The 20152-nt window shown below is 34.3% G+C and overlaps 1 protein-coding gene across 1 annotated transcript in view; it reads left to right on the top strand.

Annotated features, from left to right (window-relative positions):
* LOC112032422 (copper-transporting ATPase PAA1, chloroplastic) overlaps nucleotides 1-20152 on the top strand; it is a 38055-nt gene that overhangs the window by 5374 nt on the left and 12529 nt on the right. The window contains exons 3-14 of the mRNA XM_065762434.1: nucleotides 685-838; nucleotides 7349-7423; nucleotides 7588-7865; nucleotides 9573-9806; nucleotides 10012-10110; nucleotides 10270-10419; nucleotides 12110-12256; nucleotides 13484-13534; nucleotides 13626-13798; nucleotides 16009-16143; nucleotides 18655-18750; nucleotides 19908-20148. Coding sequence (XP_065618506.1) covers nucleotides 685-838; nucleotides 7349-7423; nucleotides 7588-7865; nucleotides 9573-9806; nucleotides 10012-10110; nucleotides 10270-10419; nucleotides 12110-12256; nucleotides 13484-13534; nucleotides 13626-13798; nucleotides 16009-16143; nucleotides 18655-18750; nucleotides 19908-20148 — 1833 coding nt within the window. The remainder of the gene's footprint in view (nucleotides 1-684; nucleotides 839-7348; nucleotides 7424-7587; nucleotides 7866-9572; nucleotides 9807-10011; nucleotides 10111-10269; nucleotides 10420-12109; nucleotides 12257-13483; nucleotides 13535-13625; nucleotides 13799-16008; nucleotides 16144-18654; nucleotides 18751-19907; nucleotides 20149-20152) is intronic.

Raw genomic sequence — 20152 nt, 5'->3', positions numbered from 1 at the left:
TCTTTCTATGATAAGCTTCGGAGTCCCTCGCCTATTATCTTTCCTTGGGAAGGTATTTGGAAGGTTAAGGCCCCTCCGCGCATCTCTTTCTTTGTTTGGACTGCAGTTTGGGAGAAGATCCGTTCAGGGGACAATTTGCAAGGTAGAGGCTTTGATTTTGTTGACTGGTGCATTATGTGTCGATGTAGCGGGGAGACGGTGAATCATTTGCTACTCCATTGTGTCAAAACTCATCAGCTGTGGAGCTTGGTTTTCAGATCTTTTGGGATCTCTTGGGTTATGCTAAGATCGGTTGCAGATACGCTTTTTGGTTGGTGGAATTGGTTGGGAAAGCACTCCTCTAGCATTTGGAATTTAGCTCCTCTTTGTCTAATGTGGTGTATCTGGAGGGAGCGAAACTGGCGAACTTTTGAAGACAAGGATAAATCCGATGACCAGTTGCTAGCTTTCTTTAGTGGCTCTCTTTTTGATTGGTCTAGGGCTTGGGGACTCACCTCTAGTGACTCTCTCCCTTTGTTCCTCAGTTCTCTTCTTTGTTCTTAGTTTTTGTTGGCTGTTGTTTGTTTTGTTGTTTTTCCTGTTTGTTTCCTCCCCTGTATCCTTTGCCTGCCTTATGTTGTTTTCATGAGGTAGTTTCTTAATATACTTCTTTCTTACTTATCAAAAAAAAAAAAATTTGGACAGCCACAAGTGTCATCTGCTAGTGTGAATCTGACGACAGAGACAGCTGTAGTATGGCCTGTATCTGAAGCCAAGGTTACAGCGAACTGGCAACAACAGTTAGGAGAGGCACTAGCAAAGCATTTGACAACCTGTGGTTTTAATTCTAACCTTCGAGGTAAGCATATGAAAGTTTCATCACCTCCATCATCGATATTATTGTCCTTGTTCACATTGTAATGATCATTATTACCATTATTATTGTATATATGATTGTTATCATCATGATCATTGTCATCATAATTCTTTTTATTTGACATTTTGACTGGTACTTATAGTTCTTGTTAAAAAAAAAAAAAGGTTGTATGCTTGTGTGGTTCATCTTGTTCAACAGTCTGTCTTGTGCTTGACTTTTTTTCAGGCAAGATTTTAAATTAAAACATACCTTGACTACGGCCAATGTTTTGTACCATCTGAGCCAACATCCATGCACATGTTTGTTTGTTCTTTATTAAGAATATTTCAATGAAAGAGCTGTAGAACGTCTTCACAATTACATTTAGGAATTAGGATTACTATTAATATCATTTAGAGATGTGAATCTTCAATCCTTTGGGAAAATTGCAAGTTCTTGAAGCCAATAGCCTTGTAGCTTAATCACCTCTCCATGCACAAAGTGCTTGGGGGTCTAGGAGGGAAAGAGTTTGAGCTGCGGGATTAGCAGCATATTGTAACTATCTTAAATTGAAGTTCTTGAAACTCTGAAAACTTTCTCATGAAATTGGTTAAAATTCAATGACTTGGTAATGTTACTTACAGAAATTTTCAACCATAGTTGGTCTGATGTTGGGTTTCTTTTGGTCTGTTGCACTTCATTTAGATGGGTATAGGGATACATGCTTTATCCATATATGGTTTAGCTCTAGGAATTCTTGTAGATCCTGCTAATTGACCTTGTTGCTTAGAATAATTTTTCTGAGTCATGCTGGAGAAGAGCCTGCTCATTTGCTACTGTATGCTACGCACTTTTACAGTGATATCAAAAGCAGGTGGGAGTATTTGCCTAGGCACTGATGTGTGTGAGACTTGGTTTTAGGTTTACGTTCATTCACTTCCGATAAAGACATTGATTGGAATAGTGTATCAAAAAAGGCAATATCGGATTCATCTAAAAGTAAGTTTTGTCCCATTAGAAGAGGTACCAAAAACAAAAAGGAACCTGACACAATCCGTACAAATGTGGGAAAGAGAAGAAAAAAGAGGTTTTGTGATTAGAAAACTCTCTTCCTTGATCTTCTCCTTGGGGGAACATAGTTGGCTGCCAATCCAGTTATTATTGTATTGTTATTTTTATTATAATATGCAATTTTATTGATATAGGGAAGCAGTGTACATAGGATATATGTATATATATATATCATCACCCTAAAGAATTACAATGCTCAATAATTACAATCTAAAAGAAACTGAGCAATAAAGTCTACAACAGTACACGCAGCCGTGCTGCCAAATGATCAAGCCCCCTCAAACACAAACCTTACAATTAACTGTTTCAATCATTAAGTGAACTTTTTTTTCTCTCTCCAAATACCCACAATAAATTGTGGGGGATCATATTCCAAACAGAAAGTACCCTTTCCAAACTAGTTCCTCCACCCATCAAGTACGTCCAGAACCTGCTTAGGCATTACTCAATGTAATCCGGTCATAAAGAAAACAAAGGACCTCAGCTCATAGACCACCACACAATGGAGCGATGGACGATCTACATCTCCCCTTCCCTTCTACATATACATCACTAATCCACTATTGTGATACCTCTTTTAATAAGTCTGTAGACAATTTCACAAGCTTCTATCAACACAAAAAATCAACTTTCTTTGGTGTTTTACTGTATCAAATACTCATTCAAGGAAATATCTTAGATTGGAATGTTTTTATTCACTCATAGAATGAGTGAACATCAAACTTACCATGTAATCTCCGCCTCATATGATCTAAACCTTTCCCTCTAGGGATATTGGAATGTAGGATTTAAAAGAAAGAATCATTGGTTTCCAACTCCCAATAATGAAAACCTTTTACAAACCTGATATTACATGTGTGAGTTCTCCAATAATCTAGATACCCAAACCAAAGTTCATTGATGCTAGTGATGGAAACAAGGTGGGAGTTTCCCTATCGTTTATAGAGCCCAAACAAGAGTTCGTTGAAGCCAAGGATGGGAATGAAGCGGATTTTAAAAGAAAATTCCTTTAACTTAATAGGTATTCTATGATCACACAATACTCCTACTGTGCTTTTCCACTTCATCCACCTTGCTCATAATTAAAATTTATCCAGCGACATATAAACAATAAAAATAGGACTCAATTCAACTTAAATTTAACCAAACAAGGTCCCAAGAGAGTTCTTCATCCAAAACATCCCAACTTAATTCTTGAGCACAACCAACTCTTCCTCATCTCTCAAAAGTCTTCAAAGGGGGTTGCCTACGGTCCCCATTGATTGAATGGAATCTCATGTCCAGAATTAGAGGAAAAAAAAAAAAATTAAGCAATGTATATAAGAATGTCCACAATAACTGCAAAAGGAAGAAACAAAAGCCCTATAAAACTACACTAAGAAAACCTCTTCATTTCTCAACAACCACACAACAAAAATTAAAAATTAAAAAAGAAGAAAGAATTCATGTTTTAATATTAACCAAAGAAAGTCTTAAAAACTCATCATAATTTTTTTTTAAAAAAAAAAAAATAAAAAAAAAAAAAAAAAAAAAAAAAAAAAAACCTTGCAATGACTAATCGTTAATCCAATAAAAAGCTACAAAAATGTTAATCCAACAAAAATCAAAAGCTTTTTGTACACAGCTTAGTGTATATAGGGTATTTCCTCTTTTTCAATAAAAGTTATTACTTATATAACAAAAAAACCCACGATTCCAATCTGAATGCATGCTTCAAAATTTTCTAAAAAACATGGACAAGAACATAATAACATAGCCCAACATAACCAAAACACTAAGCATGCGGGGGAAAAAAGATCGGTTGCAGGAGAATTATGTGTTAGTAAATGCGACCATGGTACGCTAGAATGGGATGAAGCCAGAGGTGGTGGCATTTCCAGACTACAACTCAGGTTTTTAACTATGTCTCTCTCTTTCTCTCTCTATGGGCCTCCTCAAATCACCACTCCTTGACTTCACTTCCCTGTTCACCTACCTCACCCTCACCCTCATATCCCAAACCTTATCTTAGAAAAAGCCCTCCATAACAATGGTGGTGACTTTTGATGAAGGATGAGAGTGGAACTAGGAGACGGAACATAGTGATCCAAACAGGATTGGATCAGAGAGAGAGAGAGAGAGGCGGGTGGCAGCATTCTGAACAAAATGGTTACTCTTTTTTTCAATTCCAATTGTTGAAATATTTTAAAATTATTAATTAATTATAAAAATGTATTTTTTATATCTAGGTTGGGTGACGCAGGACAATCAAAACAAAATTGAAACAACGGAAAAATAAAGAGATATGACCTAGGAGTCAGCACCTAGGCCTTGCTTGGAGTCAACACCAAGCGGGGAAACCACTAAGAGTCAGCGCTTAGGGTGGACCTAGAGTCAGTACTAGACAAAGGAAAAACCAAACGACCATTTTTTTCATTCATCAAAATATCAACTATCTCCTCAAGGAGTACAATAAGTTACTTATAAAGGATTGCTAAACTCTAGTTCTAATTGGCTAGGAAACCCTAATTGTCTTATTACAAAAATAACCTTGCTTTCCAAATTAAAATACTAATAGCCCAATAAACTATTAGGACCTAAAATATAAAAATACAATTGACTTGCAAACATAAATAATATTTAAATAATAATTTTCTTGCATTTCCCGCATCATTGGGTTTATGTAGGGGATTATAAATCACATCTGTGCCTTGAACCTACCGTGGGTTTTGAAAACAAAAAGGCCCGCCCTCACTTCATCCTCTTGTTGGGATGGGGTGGGCAAAAAATGTCATCCTTGACTAAAGATTGCTTATCTACTGCCCCTCTCATCCTTTTTGGCAGTATTTTTATTATTAGCTATGTGTTTGTATGTATATTTTGGGTAAGTTGTTTTGCTAGTTTGTCATTTTGACCTTTAAGGATCTCCCACATTGTCCAAACTGAATTCTCTTTTAGTTTTTTAATATATAGAATCATTGAAATTTGTAATGTCTATTGAGTTTGTTGTGGATATATGTGGTTCAAGTCTAAAACTTTGAGGATGAGCTTCATGTTAAGCTTAAGCCACTTTGGAAGTGTGAGTGTAAATGATTTGAGAAAGTTGTGACCATTCTCACTACTAAGCTCTCATCATTGGAAGAAGATGGAAGAAATACTTGAAGGAAATATGATATTTATATACATCATGATTGTTGCTTTGTTCATTCAACTGAAAATAGAAACTTAAGTTTAAGTATCTAGTCTTCAAATTATGAATCCTTATGTAGCTATCCATTAAGCACCTCTAACTACAAATGAAAATAGAAATAGCAATATTTCAGGGTTTCATATAATTTATGTGAAGCTTGGTGGGTTAAGTGGCAGGTCAGGGAGCTATTGAAGGAGATATTTCACCGTAAAAATGCAAATGATTTCTTGTGATGAGCAACCATAGTTTGTTATGGTATGTCCCTAATTCATTGGGTTTTCGATTTCTGTGACTTGTCTATATGATCAGAATCTTTTTAAATATCATCTCCAGTATATTAGATATGAAAGGAAAGGCTTAAAAAGTCATTATTGATAATATAGTATCTCACTTCAATAGGTGAGTCTCAGAAGCTACATATGGTGGATTGGTCAGAGGCATTTCTGTTGCTGGGGAGCCATTCATTTCGGAGAATTTGCTGTTACATTCTGAACTTAGCAGTTATTAGTTATACATCAGAAAATTGGGGGCTTCCTTTCTTATAAGTTGTATTTAAAGTGTATGATAGTTGAGGACTACACATTGTGTATTACTTTGGGAATTGCTGTTATTGGGATCTTCTTGCCCACAATTAAGAAGGGATATTTCAGAGCTCTTAGTTGTAAGGTTTTATACTGTGCATGTTCTTGTGAGGGATTTGTTATGAAGGACTAGTCGTGTAATCAGGAGTAATTTAAGTTTTGATTTAAGAATTAAATTTAAGTTCAGAAATTGTTGTTATCTGTGTGTTTACACATCCTCTCTATTCTTTGTAGGTCTATACTTCAAAAAGAATTAAAGATATTTAATGCATAAGGCAAGGCTTATGTGGTTAAGTTCTATATTTTTATATGACAATGTTACTTTTTATTTAGTTTGGCCTTGTGAATGACTCATAGAAATCCTTTCATCTTTATGTTCCTTGTTATTGTACCTTCTATTTGCACATTTTGGATGCTGGTTTTGTTGAGGTTCCCTCACATTTTCTTCATATAGGAGTAAAATTGATAAGTATAAAGAGATTTCTTTTGAATTGTTGTTAACGACAAATGTAAAGAGAGCTGTTTCTTTTTTTTGATAAGTAAAAAGATGTATATTCAAAGAGCTACCTCATGAAAAACAAAAGGAAAATGCTTCTTTTGACAAAATAAAAAGAGAGTTCATTTGAACTTATCAAAGAACAAAAAGATTGTTTGAGATATTAGATAAACATAAGGAGAAGTCATTTAAGAGTGTTGTCCAACTGCCAAGAGCCTTATAGCTTAATTAGCACTTCCCGCTGTTTTTGACAGAGATATCTAGGTTCAAATTCCCCTTCTCCATTGTAACTATTGAATTAAAAAAATAAAATAAAAATAAAAAAAAGAAAAAAAGAAAAAAGGAAAAAAAGAGAGGTTTGTCCAACTGAACAATCTTTATGATAATCAATCTAAATTTCCCAAGCGGTACATCCTGACAAAAAATTGCCAGTTCACACACTGCAATTTTTTATGAATGTCAACTATATTACAACCAGTAGAGTGCAAAGCTCTGCCTAAGATTCAGTCTATGTAATTTATTTATCTACTAAGTTAAAGATGGCTTAATTTCTTGTAATTTGAGGTCATCTGATACACCAAATGAAGTTTACTACGAATAGTACATAGGTTAGTTGGAAAGCATGCAGTATAGATTCCTAACGCAAATATTCTTCATGGCTACTGACACAATATTAGGATAGGGATAAAAATGTCGGTGGTTTTTGAACTAGTATATCAGCATGCTTATTTATAAAAAATGTGTTCCACTTAATTGATGTTTTCTCTTACATGTAATTTCACTGTTTTATGCCTCTTCTTCACTTGGGGACGGTGCTAATAATTCCACGTCTTATAATGGGCATACTAATTCCCCAACATATAAAAAGCACCATCCAATTGTTAGCTTGAAGTTTGTGTGCAAAATCAAGGAGTAGCTTTTCTTGTAATGGTGACATGGTTTTCTTAAATCCTAATACTGCAACATGTCCAAAACATCATTGAACTTAAGATTTTGCTTCTTCTTCCTTATGTTACTTGCTTTTTTTTTGGAGTGACCAAAATTTACTATGTCAAAGCATAGATCCTAGATGGAGCTTAATTCATCTAGTCCACCTGCAATCTTGATTGCAAGTACACTTGATTTGTTAATATTTGCAATCATTATGAACTGATCTACATGATGGCTTGACTTCTTTGCTGCTCCTGTATGTGCAGATTCAGGAAGAGACAATTTCTTCAAAGTTTTTGAAAGGAAAATGGAAGAGAAGCGTAGTCGTTTGGAAGAAAGTGGTAGACATCTTGCCACAACTTTTATCTGTTAAAAAGTTGAGGCATTCATTGTTCATTATATTTCAATAGGGTATTTTAGCTGCTGTTATAAAAAGTATTAAATTTTCATGTCCTGATGGTTCATATGCTGTGAAATGTGATGCTAATTTCTTAAGCTTCTTTAGGTCGTAATCTTGCCGTTTCCTGGGCTTTATGTGCTGTCTGCCTCTTTGGTCATCTCTCTCATTTCTTTGGAGCTAATGCTTCATGGATCCATGCATTTCACTCCACTGGATTCCATCTTTCCTTGTCTTTATTTACATTGCTTGGTCCTGGGCGTCAACTGATCCTTGACGGTGTGAGAAGCCTTCTCAAAGGGGCTCCAAACATGAACACATTAGTTGGTCTAGGGGCTCTATCATCATTTACAGTCAGTTCATTAGCTGCCTTGATACCGAAACTGGTAGATTCTGACCCTTAACTCCAATTGTCTTTGCTTTATTCTATAAATTGTACTGCATATTTGTGGATGAATACATGGTTTGAATTGTATCATATGTCTTGGTTTTAGTATCTAGATTATGATCGCATTATGGATACTTTATATTTTAATGCAGCAATAGAGTTATAATCTCGGTTCATCCGGTAACAAATTGTGCTTGTTTGCTGATATGCTGGGAAGATACAAAATGCAGCATAATTTTCTTTCCTTTTTTCTTAATATAAATTGCATATTTCTTAGGAAGGGACTGATAAATTATCAACTCATGCATACATTAGAGTAGTCTTTTTATTATTTGCTTTGTTGAAATTGTAATTTGGCCAATGAGCTCTTGCTCCAATGACACCTCCCCTTTTAAGAGCAAGCTAGAGGATGAAGCCATGGCTTCAAGGCCCACCAGGTACGTGTGAAACTTACCAATAAAATAAAATAGCAATTAACTTAGAAAAGTTGAGAAATACAGGAAATGGTGCCTTTCCAAACCCTAAAGTCCATCTGGGGCCCTCAAATTTATAAAAGAGATTGAGGAGATAACTCTTTGAATTTGTCTAAACGGAAAGGACTTAGCCATTGATGTTCCAATTTTTACATTTTATAGCCTAGTTATGGACCTCTTAGAACTGTGAAAGAATTGACCCTACCTAGTAGCCTTTGAGAACTTTATTTTGACTTATGAAACTCTTAAAAGTTACATTTAAAGAACAGAAAATAATTATTAATAGTTATATTTCCAAAGAGGTATGATTAGTCCAAAATCTATTCCAACTGTACTCAATGATCACATCATATTTCAAAAGTCTCCTATATTCTGGAGAAAATGGGCTTGGTGCTGTTAATTTCTGGAGAAGTTAGATAAGCAACATTCATACTCACACATTTAGATTCAGGTAATTAAGTACTGACCCATTGTCCAACATATATACTTTAGCTTTTGGCATCAGTTTCTTGGAACAACATTGATGTGTATGAATTTTTAAATTCAAAATCCTAAAAGTAGGTCTGTAAGGCTATATTATATTTGATGATAGGTTGCTTGAAAGTATTCCTATGAGCATTGAAATTTGCCAGTAATTTGGGATTCATACTGGACTGCTAGAAGCCTAGAAGTGCCAAACGAAGTCAATTTTGGAGGAGCTTCTGTGTTCAACTGATACTTGCCCTGTGTTTTTGTTAACAGCTTATCTGGGTTGGGTATCTGGCCAAACAAACAGAAATATGTGGGGAATGAATTTCCCATTTCTGTTAATTTGAGATAAAATACCTTAGTGCTTGATTAAATCGAAATTTGCAGTTAATTAATTTTTATCTTTTATTGTTTGTCTAAATTTGCAAATAACTAAATCCATAATAAAGATTCTGTACTTCTCTCTATTATGTTATGACTAGAACACAAAACTATACTGCATGGTTGTGTTATCAATTTGGAGTTCTTCTTACTGATACTTTGTTTTTTCAGTAAAACTATAATTAGTCTTAGTTATATACATTAGCTTAAATCTGGAATTGCAAACACTTAACCAAAGGGGTCTTTTTTTGGCTTGATTAAAGTTGATTTGTTAATATAAACCTTTAAGATCTAGGGTGCATCTTGCCTTCATAATAAGAAACTAAGTGTGTGACTGATTACAATCAATGCTGTAGCCTCTGTAATAGATGTGTTGTATGCAGGGTTGGAAGGCTTTCTTTGAGGAACCGATAATGTTAATAGCATTTGTCTTGTTAGGAAGAAATCTTGAACAGAGAGCTAAAATCAAAGCAACCAGTGATATGACTGGACTTCTCAGTATTTTACCATCAAAAGCTCGGCTTTTGGTCAATGATGATGCAAAAGAGTTGGGTTCAATGGTTGAAGTTCCTTGTAGCAGTCTTTCTGTTGGAGATCAAATTATTGTGCTTCCCGGAGTAAGTATTTTGGTCTCTGGCTCCCGAATATTTGAACTTTGATTCTTGCATTTTTTGTCATCAAATTGTTTTTTATTTACAACTTGTGGTGCAAAATTTAATACAACCACTTCCAGTTAAAATTTATAAATGTAGCAGGTATTTATCATTTTCACCCTGTAGATATTATGTGAATCCTTTAATACATCTTCTCCTTTTATCTTAGGATCGTGTTCCAGCAGATGGAATTGTCAGAGCTGGTAGAAGTACCGTTGATGAGTCTAGTTTCACAGGAGAGCCACTGCCAGTGACCAAATTACCTGGGGTATTACTACTTTTTTTTCCATATAACTCTTTATTATTCTCAAGATTCGATTTCCTCCTTATAGCATTGTTGCAAATTGAATGCTTATTCCCTAAGCAATAAGCTTTTTTATTGCTGCATGGATCATTGTCACTTAAGTGTACTTTATGTCTGTGCTAGAGTCAAGTTTCAGCTGGAAGCATAAATCTTAATGGAACCCTTACAGTTGAAGTGCGGAGACCAGGGGGTGAGACTGCTATGGGAGACATTTTCCGTTTGGTGGAAGAAGCACAAAGTAGGGAAGCTCCTGTACAGCGGTTGGCTGACAAGGTTCTTCTGAATATTAATTCTAGACATACAATTCTGTAGTGGCTCTAAAAAGGGGTTTCTTCTCAGATATATGCATATTTACAAGCAATGATATTTGATTTTTAAGTGTTGAATAAAGGCTAGAATGTTGCTGTTGGTTTTTTGTTTTTTATTTTTTATTTATTTATTTTTCTGTGTATTATTTTGTATTGGATTGGTAGCAACCATCATTTTCAACTTCTGGCTCCCTTAGTTTTTATATGTTCCATATAGGAGTTAGTAAATTTATCAATCCTTGGTAGAAAGTTTACATAAAAATCTATACAAGGAGATCTACATAAATTCATTAAAAAAGGGGTAAAAGTAAGCTTTGAATTTACACAAAATTCAAAACAATCTTGTTGCTAGGCTTCATACTAATAGACAGCATACATAACAAATTGCAATTGTTGCTTGGAATCCGCTTTGACAATAAAGAAATCGACCACAACGCAAGCTTGTCATCATCGTTGCTTAATCTGGTTGGAAGTTTGAGTGTAAAAGAGTAATCAAGTGAGAGAGAGAGAGAGAGAGAGAGAGAGAGATGTCTGCATTAAGGGGAAAAAAGATGATGGAAGAAAGGCAGCTGCAGAGGATAGAGGGGGGTTATGGTGTTATTTTTTTTTGGGGTATGTTACACATATTAAGTGGGTTTTGAATTCACAACCTCACCCTACACTTGTTCTCTTGGGAAGGGAAGTCACCATTTGAGCTAGTTTGTCGGCTGTAGAGAAGCTAGGGTTTAAATAGGTAGGGATTTCACTTGACTTAAATGTCCTTGGGCTTGTAAGCCTACTAATAGTGGTTTGGCCTCAGGTCCATTTGCTAAGTGAGCTTGCACTCCGCTTGAGTTCTGCTAATTTGTTTCCCAAGCTCAATAGCTCATGAATGGATCAACTCTTTTGCAGCTCTCAACTCAACCAAGTTTTGGCTCTCTTTTGAATTTTAAGCGAACTTTGACCAGGAGCCTTCAAAATTGGTATTATTTTCAAAAAAAAAAAAAAATACGAGAGATAATGAATGGAAAAATTAAAGGACATAAAGTTTTGAAGCAAAAGGGTTCAGGCCAAATCACCTCAGGAGTCTTATGTGAATAGACTACAAGAGGAAACTTCAGATGCACATTTGAAACTACCATGTTCCATTTGAGTCTTAAGGTCTGGGGTATTTGGTGTGCTGTGATACCATACATGATATGTATATTATGCTGTATACAATGGTTTACATTTTTGGTAGCTTATCTTGAGCTCATGTGTCCAATTTTTATTATTTTTACTTTTTTCCTCACAAGGGGTGATTGGAGGGAAGTCAATGACCCAATGTATGTGTCAATCAAGCAACACAGGAGACTTGCTGGTTGTTTTGAAAACATGCAATGTATAAATGGATTGGGCATATAGCTTCGGTGTCATTTAACAGTAATATAGGCGATCTTACATATTTTGTGCTTAAGTCCTAATAAATATGTGTCACCTCATTCTTATTCATCTCATAGCTTATTGGTGGTAGTTGTATGTACATTTAATGGTGCTCCTTTAATTGTTTATTTAATTTAATTTAAAAAAAAAAAAAAAAACAAAGTTCATTTCAGTTTGAACTAGTAGTAGTGTTCAATCACATTAAACAAAATGCCAATTTATCCTCTTTTTATTTATTTTTTTGGTTTCAACAGGTGTCTGGGCACTTTACATATGGAGTAATGGCACTTTCTGCTGCTACGTTTATGTTTTGGAGTCTGTTTGGTGCACATATTCTACCTGGTGCTTTGTATCAAGGAAGTTCGGTCTCATTGGCACTGCAGCTCTCTTGCAGTGTTCTGGTATGACACTTGAAAATTACATCTAAACCTTGAGCATTCAGACAAATTTGTTGTTGGTATTGAGTAGAATTGTGTGGTTAACTGAGTAAATCTATCATCTCCTAATTAAATTATCGATTCTCTCAAAAACTTAAGGTATTAGGAGATAGTAGATTTAATCATTTAACCACATAATTCTAACACTCTCCCTCACGTGTGGGATCAAACTTCCTTTTAATAGGTGAAGCTCAGCACATGAAATTTTAAGTGGGAGGTAGTGTGGAGGAGACAAGGATCAAACTTAGGACTTTCTGCTCTGATACTATGTTAAATTGCCGATTCTCCCAAAAGCATATGCTATTGGGATATTGGAAAATTAATCCCATAATTCTAACAGCTCTAGTACTTTTTTTGGTGCTGACATTCTCCATATGGATTTTATGATATAAGCAAGAAAAGAAAGAAACAAAAGGTTTAGGGTATAATAAATCAGGCCCACACCTTAGCACAAGTTTATATTAGAGTGATATAGCAAGATGTAGGAATACCCTTACGTTAATATAAAATGACATGTGAATAGATGTACTCAAACAGTTATGATGCATAAAAACAAAACTAATCATCTGGTCTAGATTTTGGGGAATTTTTATGTTTGACACCATGTCTGTCAGAGAGGACATTTGTGTCCATGACCACATATCACAGGAGAAAGATATGGGGGACATTAAACTTTCCATCACCGCTGTTTTTTATTGCAAGTGTACAGCTTATCTTTACAAAAAAATTTCTTCCTATATTGTTATTTGTTGAGTATGTACATGGGTTCAGAAAAATCTTCACTATATATATATATATATAGAAAATCTCCATTACAGCATTAGTTAGCATTTGTCTTACTTATAGATATAGACATCTCATTGAGCAATTTGTAATAAAAAGTTAATCTAAAATCAAGATCCATTTTGAGCTTCAATGTGTGGCCCAAGCAGCTTAGGCTTCTACGCGTAGCTCAGTCAGGTGTAGTAAGCTATTACTTATTAACTTCTATGGACTTCAACCTAGTCTTGTCAAATGTCTAATGAAACTCCTGTTCCAATTCACTTCGAATATCTGCTGTTGCAAGTGAGGATTTTCTAGGAACAAATTTCCTCTATTCTTTCTGCCATAGTTTTAGCCTTCATTTGTTCTTAGATCATGCAGCATGTTCTTTTCCATGCAGCAGTAATCCTTTTTGTTTCCTGGACCCAGGTGGTTGCTTGCCCTTGTGCGTTAGGCTTAGCCACACCAACTGCCGTGCTGGTACCATCTATACAAATGGCTACTTCCTTTTTGAGATCCTGTTGAACTTACATGTGTTATCTCATTTTGTTTGAAATTGAATGTATTCCAGGTTGGAACTTCATTAGGGGCAACAAGAGGACTGCTGTGGCGTGGCGGAAGTATCTTAGAGAAGTTTGCAATGGTGAACACTATTGTATTTGACAAAACGGGGACTCTTACGATTGGCAGGCCTGTTGTGACAAAGGTTGTGACTCCTGGATGCATGAGAAGTACAGATTCAAAGTTGAGTGGTGAATTTTTTATTTTTAAATATTTGCTAAATCAAGTGGAGAACTCCTCTTAATGTTATGTTTAACTTTGACTTTATTGTCAATTTTATGAGAAAAGAGTCTTTTATTTTTTTAATGAATATGTTATTTTGAATGAAAAGTTAAAAGGGGGAAAACAGGTCCTGTATATCATAATTAATTTTCAAGAGATCAATTCAAGATTTGTGATCAAGCGAAATCTGGAAATCATGAAAATGTGTTTACATTGTCAAGTGCTATGAACACCATATCACTCATCTGTGAAAGTATACTAAACAAATTTGTCATGTTCTTGCTTTTTTATGATTCCTTGTCATAGACAGTACCCCATTGAGTCAATTTTTGTTTACAATCTAACTAATCATGTGTTACACTATGTTTGGGAGTTTATAAAAGAATGGAATGGAATGGAATGGATATGGTGTATTTTTTTTTTCTAGTGTGCTTGAGAGTTTATAAAAGAAGGAATGGGAATGAAAGATATAGAATTTTACTAGTACACCCTTGACCTTTAATTTGTCTTTTTTAAAATAGTGATAAAATTAGTATTTCACCTCCATCTCATTAAAGGAATGAGTGTTCTTCTCCTCTTCTCCTTTGTAATTAATTTTCTGTTTTGTTTTCTTTTTCTCTGTATTTTTTGTTTTCTTTGTGCTTTTCATGCATAAAGTAGCTTCTTGAATATACATTTTTCTTACATATCAAAAAAAAAAAAAAAAGGAAAGAGTGTTCTTCCCATATTTGGGAGGGAATGGAATGGAATGAGCATTCTCTCATAGATGTGCCATTCTTTTGCCCTAAACCCCCAAACATGGGAATAGATGGAATATCAAATTCTTTTTGTTGCAATCATTTTCCTTCTTCCAAATGGACCATTAGTGTGTGTGTATTGGATAAGTTCTGCTAGTAGGAAATATCAATTAAGAATGAGCAGTTGTTTACTTCATAACTGGTAAATTACCATTTGTCCCAAAAGCCTAAGTAGATGTGAAGCGAGAAATTTAATAATTTGGTTATTATTCTCTCTCCCTCATATGTGGGTTTAGAATTACTGTTAAAGGAGACCCAACATGCAAAACTTTTGATGTGGATAAAGTGTTCATGTTATTTTAGTTGTTTTTATGATCTTATATTATTACTTCACAGATCATGATATAGTACCCCGCAAAAAAATTATGTTTATCATTATAATCAGCTAAACTATTGTATTTATTTTTAATATTGCTAAAAATCGGATCATGATTTATAAAATTTAGGGTTGCAATTCACAAAACTGTGATTCATTTCAAAAGGTGGTGGTACACTGTTCTACATATCTTTTGGGGGCAAAAAGCCTTAGACAGTGAATTGGCATGTTCTGTTAGGATTCTTTTCTTCTAGTAGATCTAATACAACAATGAGAATTTGTTATCCCTTTTGGCCCTTTTAGTTTAGCCTTTGCTTATATGCAGAATCATAGTTTCAGAACCATCTAAGGCTTGAGTCTAATTTTGTAGTGAAGAGGGATCTGGCATGAGTAAGACGGAGTGTAGCTTAAGCAGTGCAGTTAGCTAGCCATCTTTGACCTCAGCCCTGTAAATGAATTATGATGTTTTTATGGTAACATTCCTTGTGTTCAGTGAATTTTTATTATTTCAGTTATGCATCTAAATAGTGGTAATGATTAAGAGTTTTGCAACCTACTCGTTTGATTTTCTTTGATGCTAGCATACCACATGAAAACTAACTTCCAACTCCTAAGTGAATAGGGAACTTTCCGGGATTAAGAATTGTTGAAAGGCATAAGAAACTGCTAGGTTTGTGTAAAATATGGATGCATTCTATAATGCTATGAAACATGATTCCATTGCATTGTTTTTAGATTCCCTTCTTACCTGTACATTTTTTTTTTGATAAACCCCTTCTTATTTGTACATAGTTTTCTTTCTTTTGTGTTTTTGTGAGTTTGCTTTCTTTTGTGTTTTTGTGTGTGTATATATATATATGTATTTGCTACTTCATTTTTCTTGCATGGAGTAGCCTTGATTAATAAATTTTATATTACCTATTAGAAAAAAAAAAAAAAAAAAAAAAAATATTTGGAATCCTGAAATGTTCTTGGATGAAAGATTATACATCCAAAAGTAAGGAAAATTTCATTGATCACTCGGTTTTGCCAACAATGAATGGATTGTTTTAATACAGAGAAAATGCTCATCATACATGGTCTGAAGTTGAGGTTCTCAAGTTAGCTGCTGGAGTCGAGACAAATACAGTTCATCCGGTTGGGAAAGCAATTGTGGAAGCTGCTCGGGCTGTTGATTGTCAGAATGCAAAGGTATATTCTTATGTAACTTGATGAATGTCTTTTCCATTTAGCTTTTCGATTTTATTGTAGACTGTATATATTCCAGCTTAATCAATGTGTGTCATCCATTAAACTTTTTAGCTTCTATAAATGTAGAGCATATGTAGTCCATGCAATGGTTTTTTAATCTTTCAATCTCTAGAATTTGGAATAAACTAAACCACTATGATCTTGACTTTGATTTGTGCACCAATTTTCATTGTCTAAGATGACCCTTCAATATCTGAATATCTGGATGCAGCCGGTCTGCCTAGAAAAATAGGTTTTGTCGTCTGAAGTTTATTGTGAACCAGAAATTGCTAGATGATCTTCTTTCAAGTTTGACTATTTGCATCAATGGATAATCTTAATCTCAACTTCTATGTTTTTGCAATTGTTTTCAGATATATTCATAAAAGGTTTGTAAGATCATTCCATTTGGATTGAGGCAATCCATTTCTTTTTTAAATATGTGCAGACTACAAGAAGTTTGCAAAAAAGCAGAGTAAAAATAAAAAGATGGCAAAATTACAATTTACACCCTCGAACTTTGCCCAAAATTCAATTTAGTTATGTAACCGTTTTTTATTCATTTCAGTCTTATAAGTTTTACTCTTGTTCAATGTAGGCGTTTCATCTAATCTATCACATTGTGCTGTTAGGTGTCTTAAAAATGACGCCATTTTGGTATATTTGAGTTTCTTAAAAATAAAAAATAAAAAAATAAAAAAAAATCCAAAAAACTTTTTTTTTTTTTTTTTATTACCCTCTCCCCTCTCACTCTCCCTCTCTTTCTGATCTCTCAATCTCTCTATATCTCTCTCTCTCTCACACATACTTCACCATCGGTTTCTATTTCTTCTAGAGTCGACAATTAGATTTTGCTTAAAATGGACTTGAGCTTTTTCAATTTTTCAAATTCATTACCATCCATTCGAGTTCCAGTTCCCCTACCATTGCTGGAGCAAAAGGAAGAGAGAATAGAGATCAAGAATAGGGAAGGAGAAGACTCGAGCGAAGATGAGAAATTCTGCATTTTGGGGCACCCATTGTGTTTGAAAAGGCCGAGTATCTCTTTCAAAGCTCTACAATGTGATTTGCAGTTGAACTCGGGCTCAGGGCAATGATAGCAACAAGGTTGAATCGTGGATGTACGCGGCGGATCTGAACAAGTTCCTCAATGTGTTAAATTGAGATGGAATTTTGGAAAATTGAAACATTTTTTTTCTCTCTCTCTCTTTATAATTGTTGTTGTGACTTGTGGAGATGAGGATCATAAAGAGGGTGATCAAGATCAATTGGTATATATATAATTATTTTTGTTTGTGAGGACTGATAATATGTGCACTAGGTTTTGTACAAATGTCATAATGTCATAATTGGTCTCCTTTGATTGGGTTTCTTGTATCATGATTGTTTTGGCAACATTGGTCCCCTTTGATCCTGTATCTGAATTGATTCGACCTCTTTTTTTTCTTTTTCTTTTTTTTTTAATGTAAGATTTGTTAAAAAAATGTTTCATATATGTGTTAACATCCATAGATTAAATTTTACTAACGTGTGTATATATAATGGAGTTATTTACTTATCAAAATATATAACCTATCACTTGTCCCAAAAGTTTTTGTTTTTAGAAATTGATGAATTTAATAATTTTACCATTATTCTATTATTTTTACTCACATGTGGGTCTAGACTCCCCTTTAATAAGTGGAGCTCAACACATGATAATTCGAACTTCTTAACTTGGAGGTAGAATGAAGACAAGGTTCAAATTTAGGGCCACCTATTCTGATACCATGATAAACTACCACTTGTCCAAAAGCATAGGGTGTTAGGAAATAGTGAATTTATTCATTTAACCATTATCTTAACATATAAAATATCATATAAAGAAGTGGAATCATATTGCCATTGTGAAATTTTTGGGAGTCCATGTTCTTGCGGGTCTTTTTTGTTTGCTCCCCCCTTTTTTATTTTTTATTTTTTACAATAATATTAATTTATTAATAGGAACCAACAGTTTGTTAACTTTCTGCTGAGATTCATGGTCACTAGAAAAAGTAAGGTGTCTATTAAGTGAATGTTTAATTACCAATTTAGATTGTCTTTCTCTCAGTCCTTGTCAGTCTTCATGCAGTGGACGGGTTTAATATGCTATTTGCAAGTTGCAACACCTGATAATCTATGCTCAACAATTAGTTGGACAGTTTCAGCTTTTCTAAGGGGTTTGTAGAACCCTGACTGGAAGCATCTGGCTTCTTTATGCTGCTGTATTTTCTAGCTCCAGCTTCTGCCTGGGTTGGAAGTACTTTTCACATGTTTTGTATAGATTTCTCATTCTGTCTTGAGAAAATGACCTCACATGACGAACAATACCTTCTTTTTTTTCTTTTTTTTTTCTAATGATCATTACAGGGTTCTAGAATAGATTATATTGTTCCCAAGGCATGCATTATTGGGCTTCTAATGCATTAGGTAGTCTTTTTTTTTTTTTTTTTTTTGGTGGATGGAACATTCTTTGAAGAACCTGGGTCTGGTACTGTAGGAATCATTGAGAACAAAAAGGTCTCTGTTGGCACACTGGACTGGATTCAAAGGTATTGTAGCATTTATCTCTTTTATATCTGACTGGGCTCCACTTTAGAATATCCACAATTCTTTTCATTGCATTTGGACTTTATTGCAATGGATCTTCATGTCTGTAATGTCCTACCCTGTATGGATTCTGCTCTGCATTCCATCTGCTCTTTTTAATGTACATGATTTCTTTTTATGCTTCTTCTTGTTTAGTCTTCTCTCTCTCTCTCTCTCTCTCTTCTTTTCTTTCTGAATAGTAAAACTCTGTCACAGCTTTTTAATCCATCTTCTAGAATTCAAACTTTTAAAGAAGACCGTTCTGTTATGTTAAACTATAAGTTTCCAAAACTACCTTTCATATTTAAGATTTCACCAATTCAAATTCGAAACGAAATTCCTTTTCCCTCCTAAATATGGGGGAACTTTTTGGATATAATATCAAATATTGTAAGCAACCTTGCAAATCCAACCGCAAGCACCTTTACCAATCCATTCATTTAATTTTACTTAACCATTCCCCTTCTTTTTTTCAACTTTTCTTCTCCCCATTATTTCTTATCTAACCATTACTCTCCCTCCAACTCTTCCCCTCCTTTTTCACTCTTCTTCTTCTTCTTCCCACTATTAATCCCCACCTTACTGTCACTCTTCCTCCAACCTTCCTCTACCTCTTTGAGTTTTCTTCTCCCCATCTTCTTTTATATAAATTTGCTATTATTCCCTTTGAACATTTTTCTCTCAATCATGGGTCTACGATTATTTGGAATAAAGATGCTACTCATTATGATTATGATCCATTTATCTCCACAAGAACGTTCACATGAGGTATGCAATAAAGTTAAATCTGTTGACCTTGTATATATATAAAAGAGAAATCCATTTTCTTTGGTTTACCCTTGGACCTTGGTTAACAATTAAAATACTTGAAGGAATCTATAAATTGCTTCTAACAGTGGGATTTGGAGGTTTTTTTTTTTTTTTTTTGAATTTTGAATTTTGAATTTTGAATTTTGAATTTTGAATTTTGAATTTTGAATTTTTTAAAAATAAATGGTTTTTTTTTTTTTTTTTTGAATTTTGAATTTTGAATTTTGAATTTTGAATTTTGAATTTTGAATTTTGAATTTTTTAAAAATAAAAATAAAATCATAATAATATATATACTTTTTTTCTTTAGGCATGGAGTTAATGAGAATCCATTTCAAGAAGTGGAGGATGTTAAGAATCAGTCTGTCGTCTATGTTGGAGTAGATAATGCGCTTGCTGGTCTTATTTATTTTGAGGATCAAATAAGGGAAGATGCTGGATGTGTCGTTGAATCTTTGACTAGGCAGGGAATTAACATATATATGCTGTCTGGGGACAAGAGAAGTACTGCCGAGTATGTTGGGTCCGTTGTTGGTATTCCAAAAGAAAAGGTAT

Source organism: Quercus suber, unplaced genomic scaffold (assembly GCF_002906115.3).
Source record: "Quercus suber isolate HL8 unplaced genomic scaffold, Cork oak 2.0 scaffold_458, whole genome shotgun sequence".
Lineage (NCBI taxonomy): Eukaryota > Viridiplantae > Streptophyta > Magnoliopsida > Fagales > Fagaceae > Quercus > Quercus suber.
Note: the sequence above shows the minus strand (reverse complement) of the source record. Positions and strands in the feature narration are given on the sequence as shown.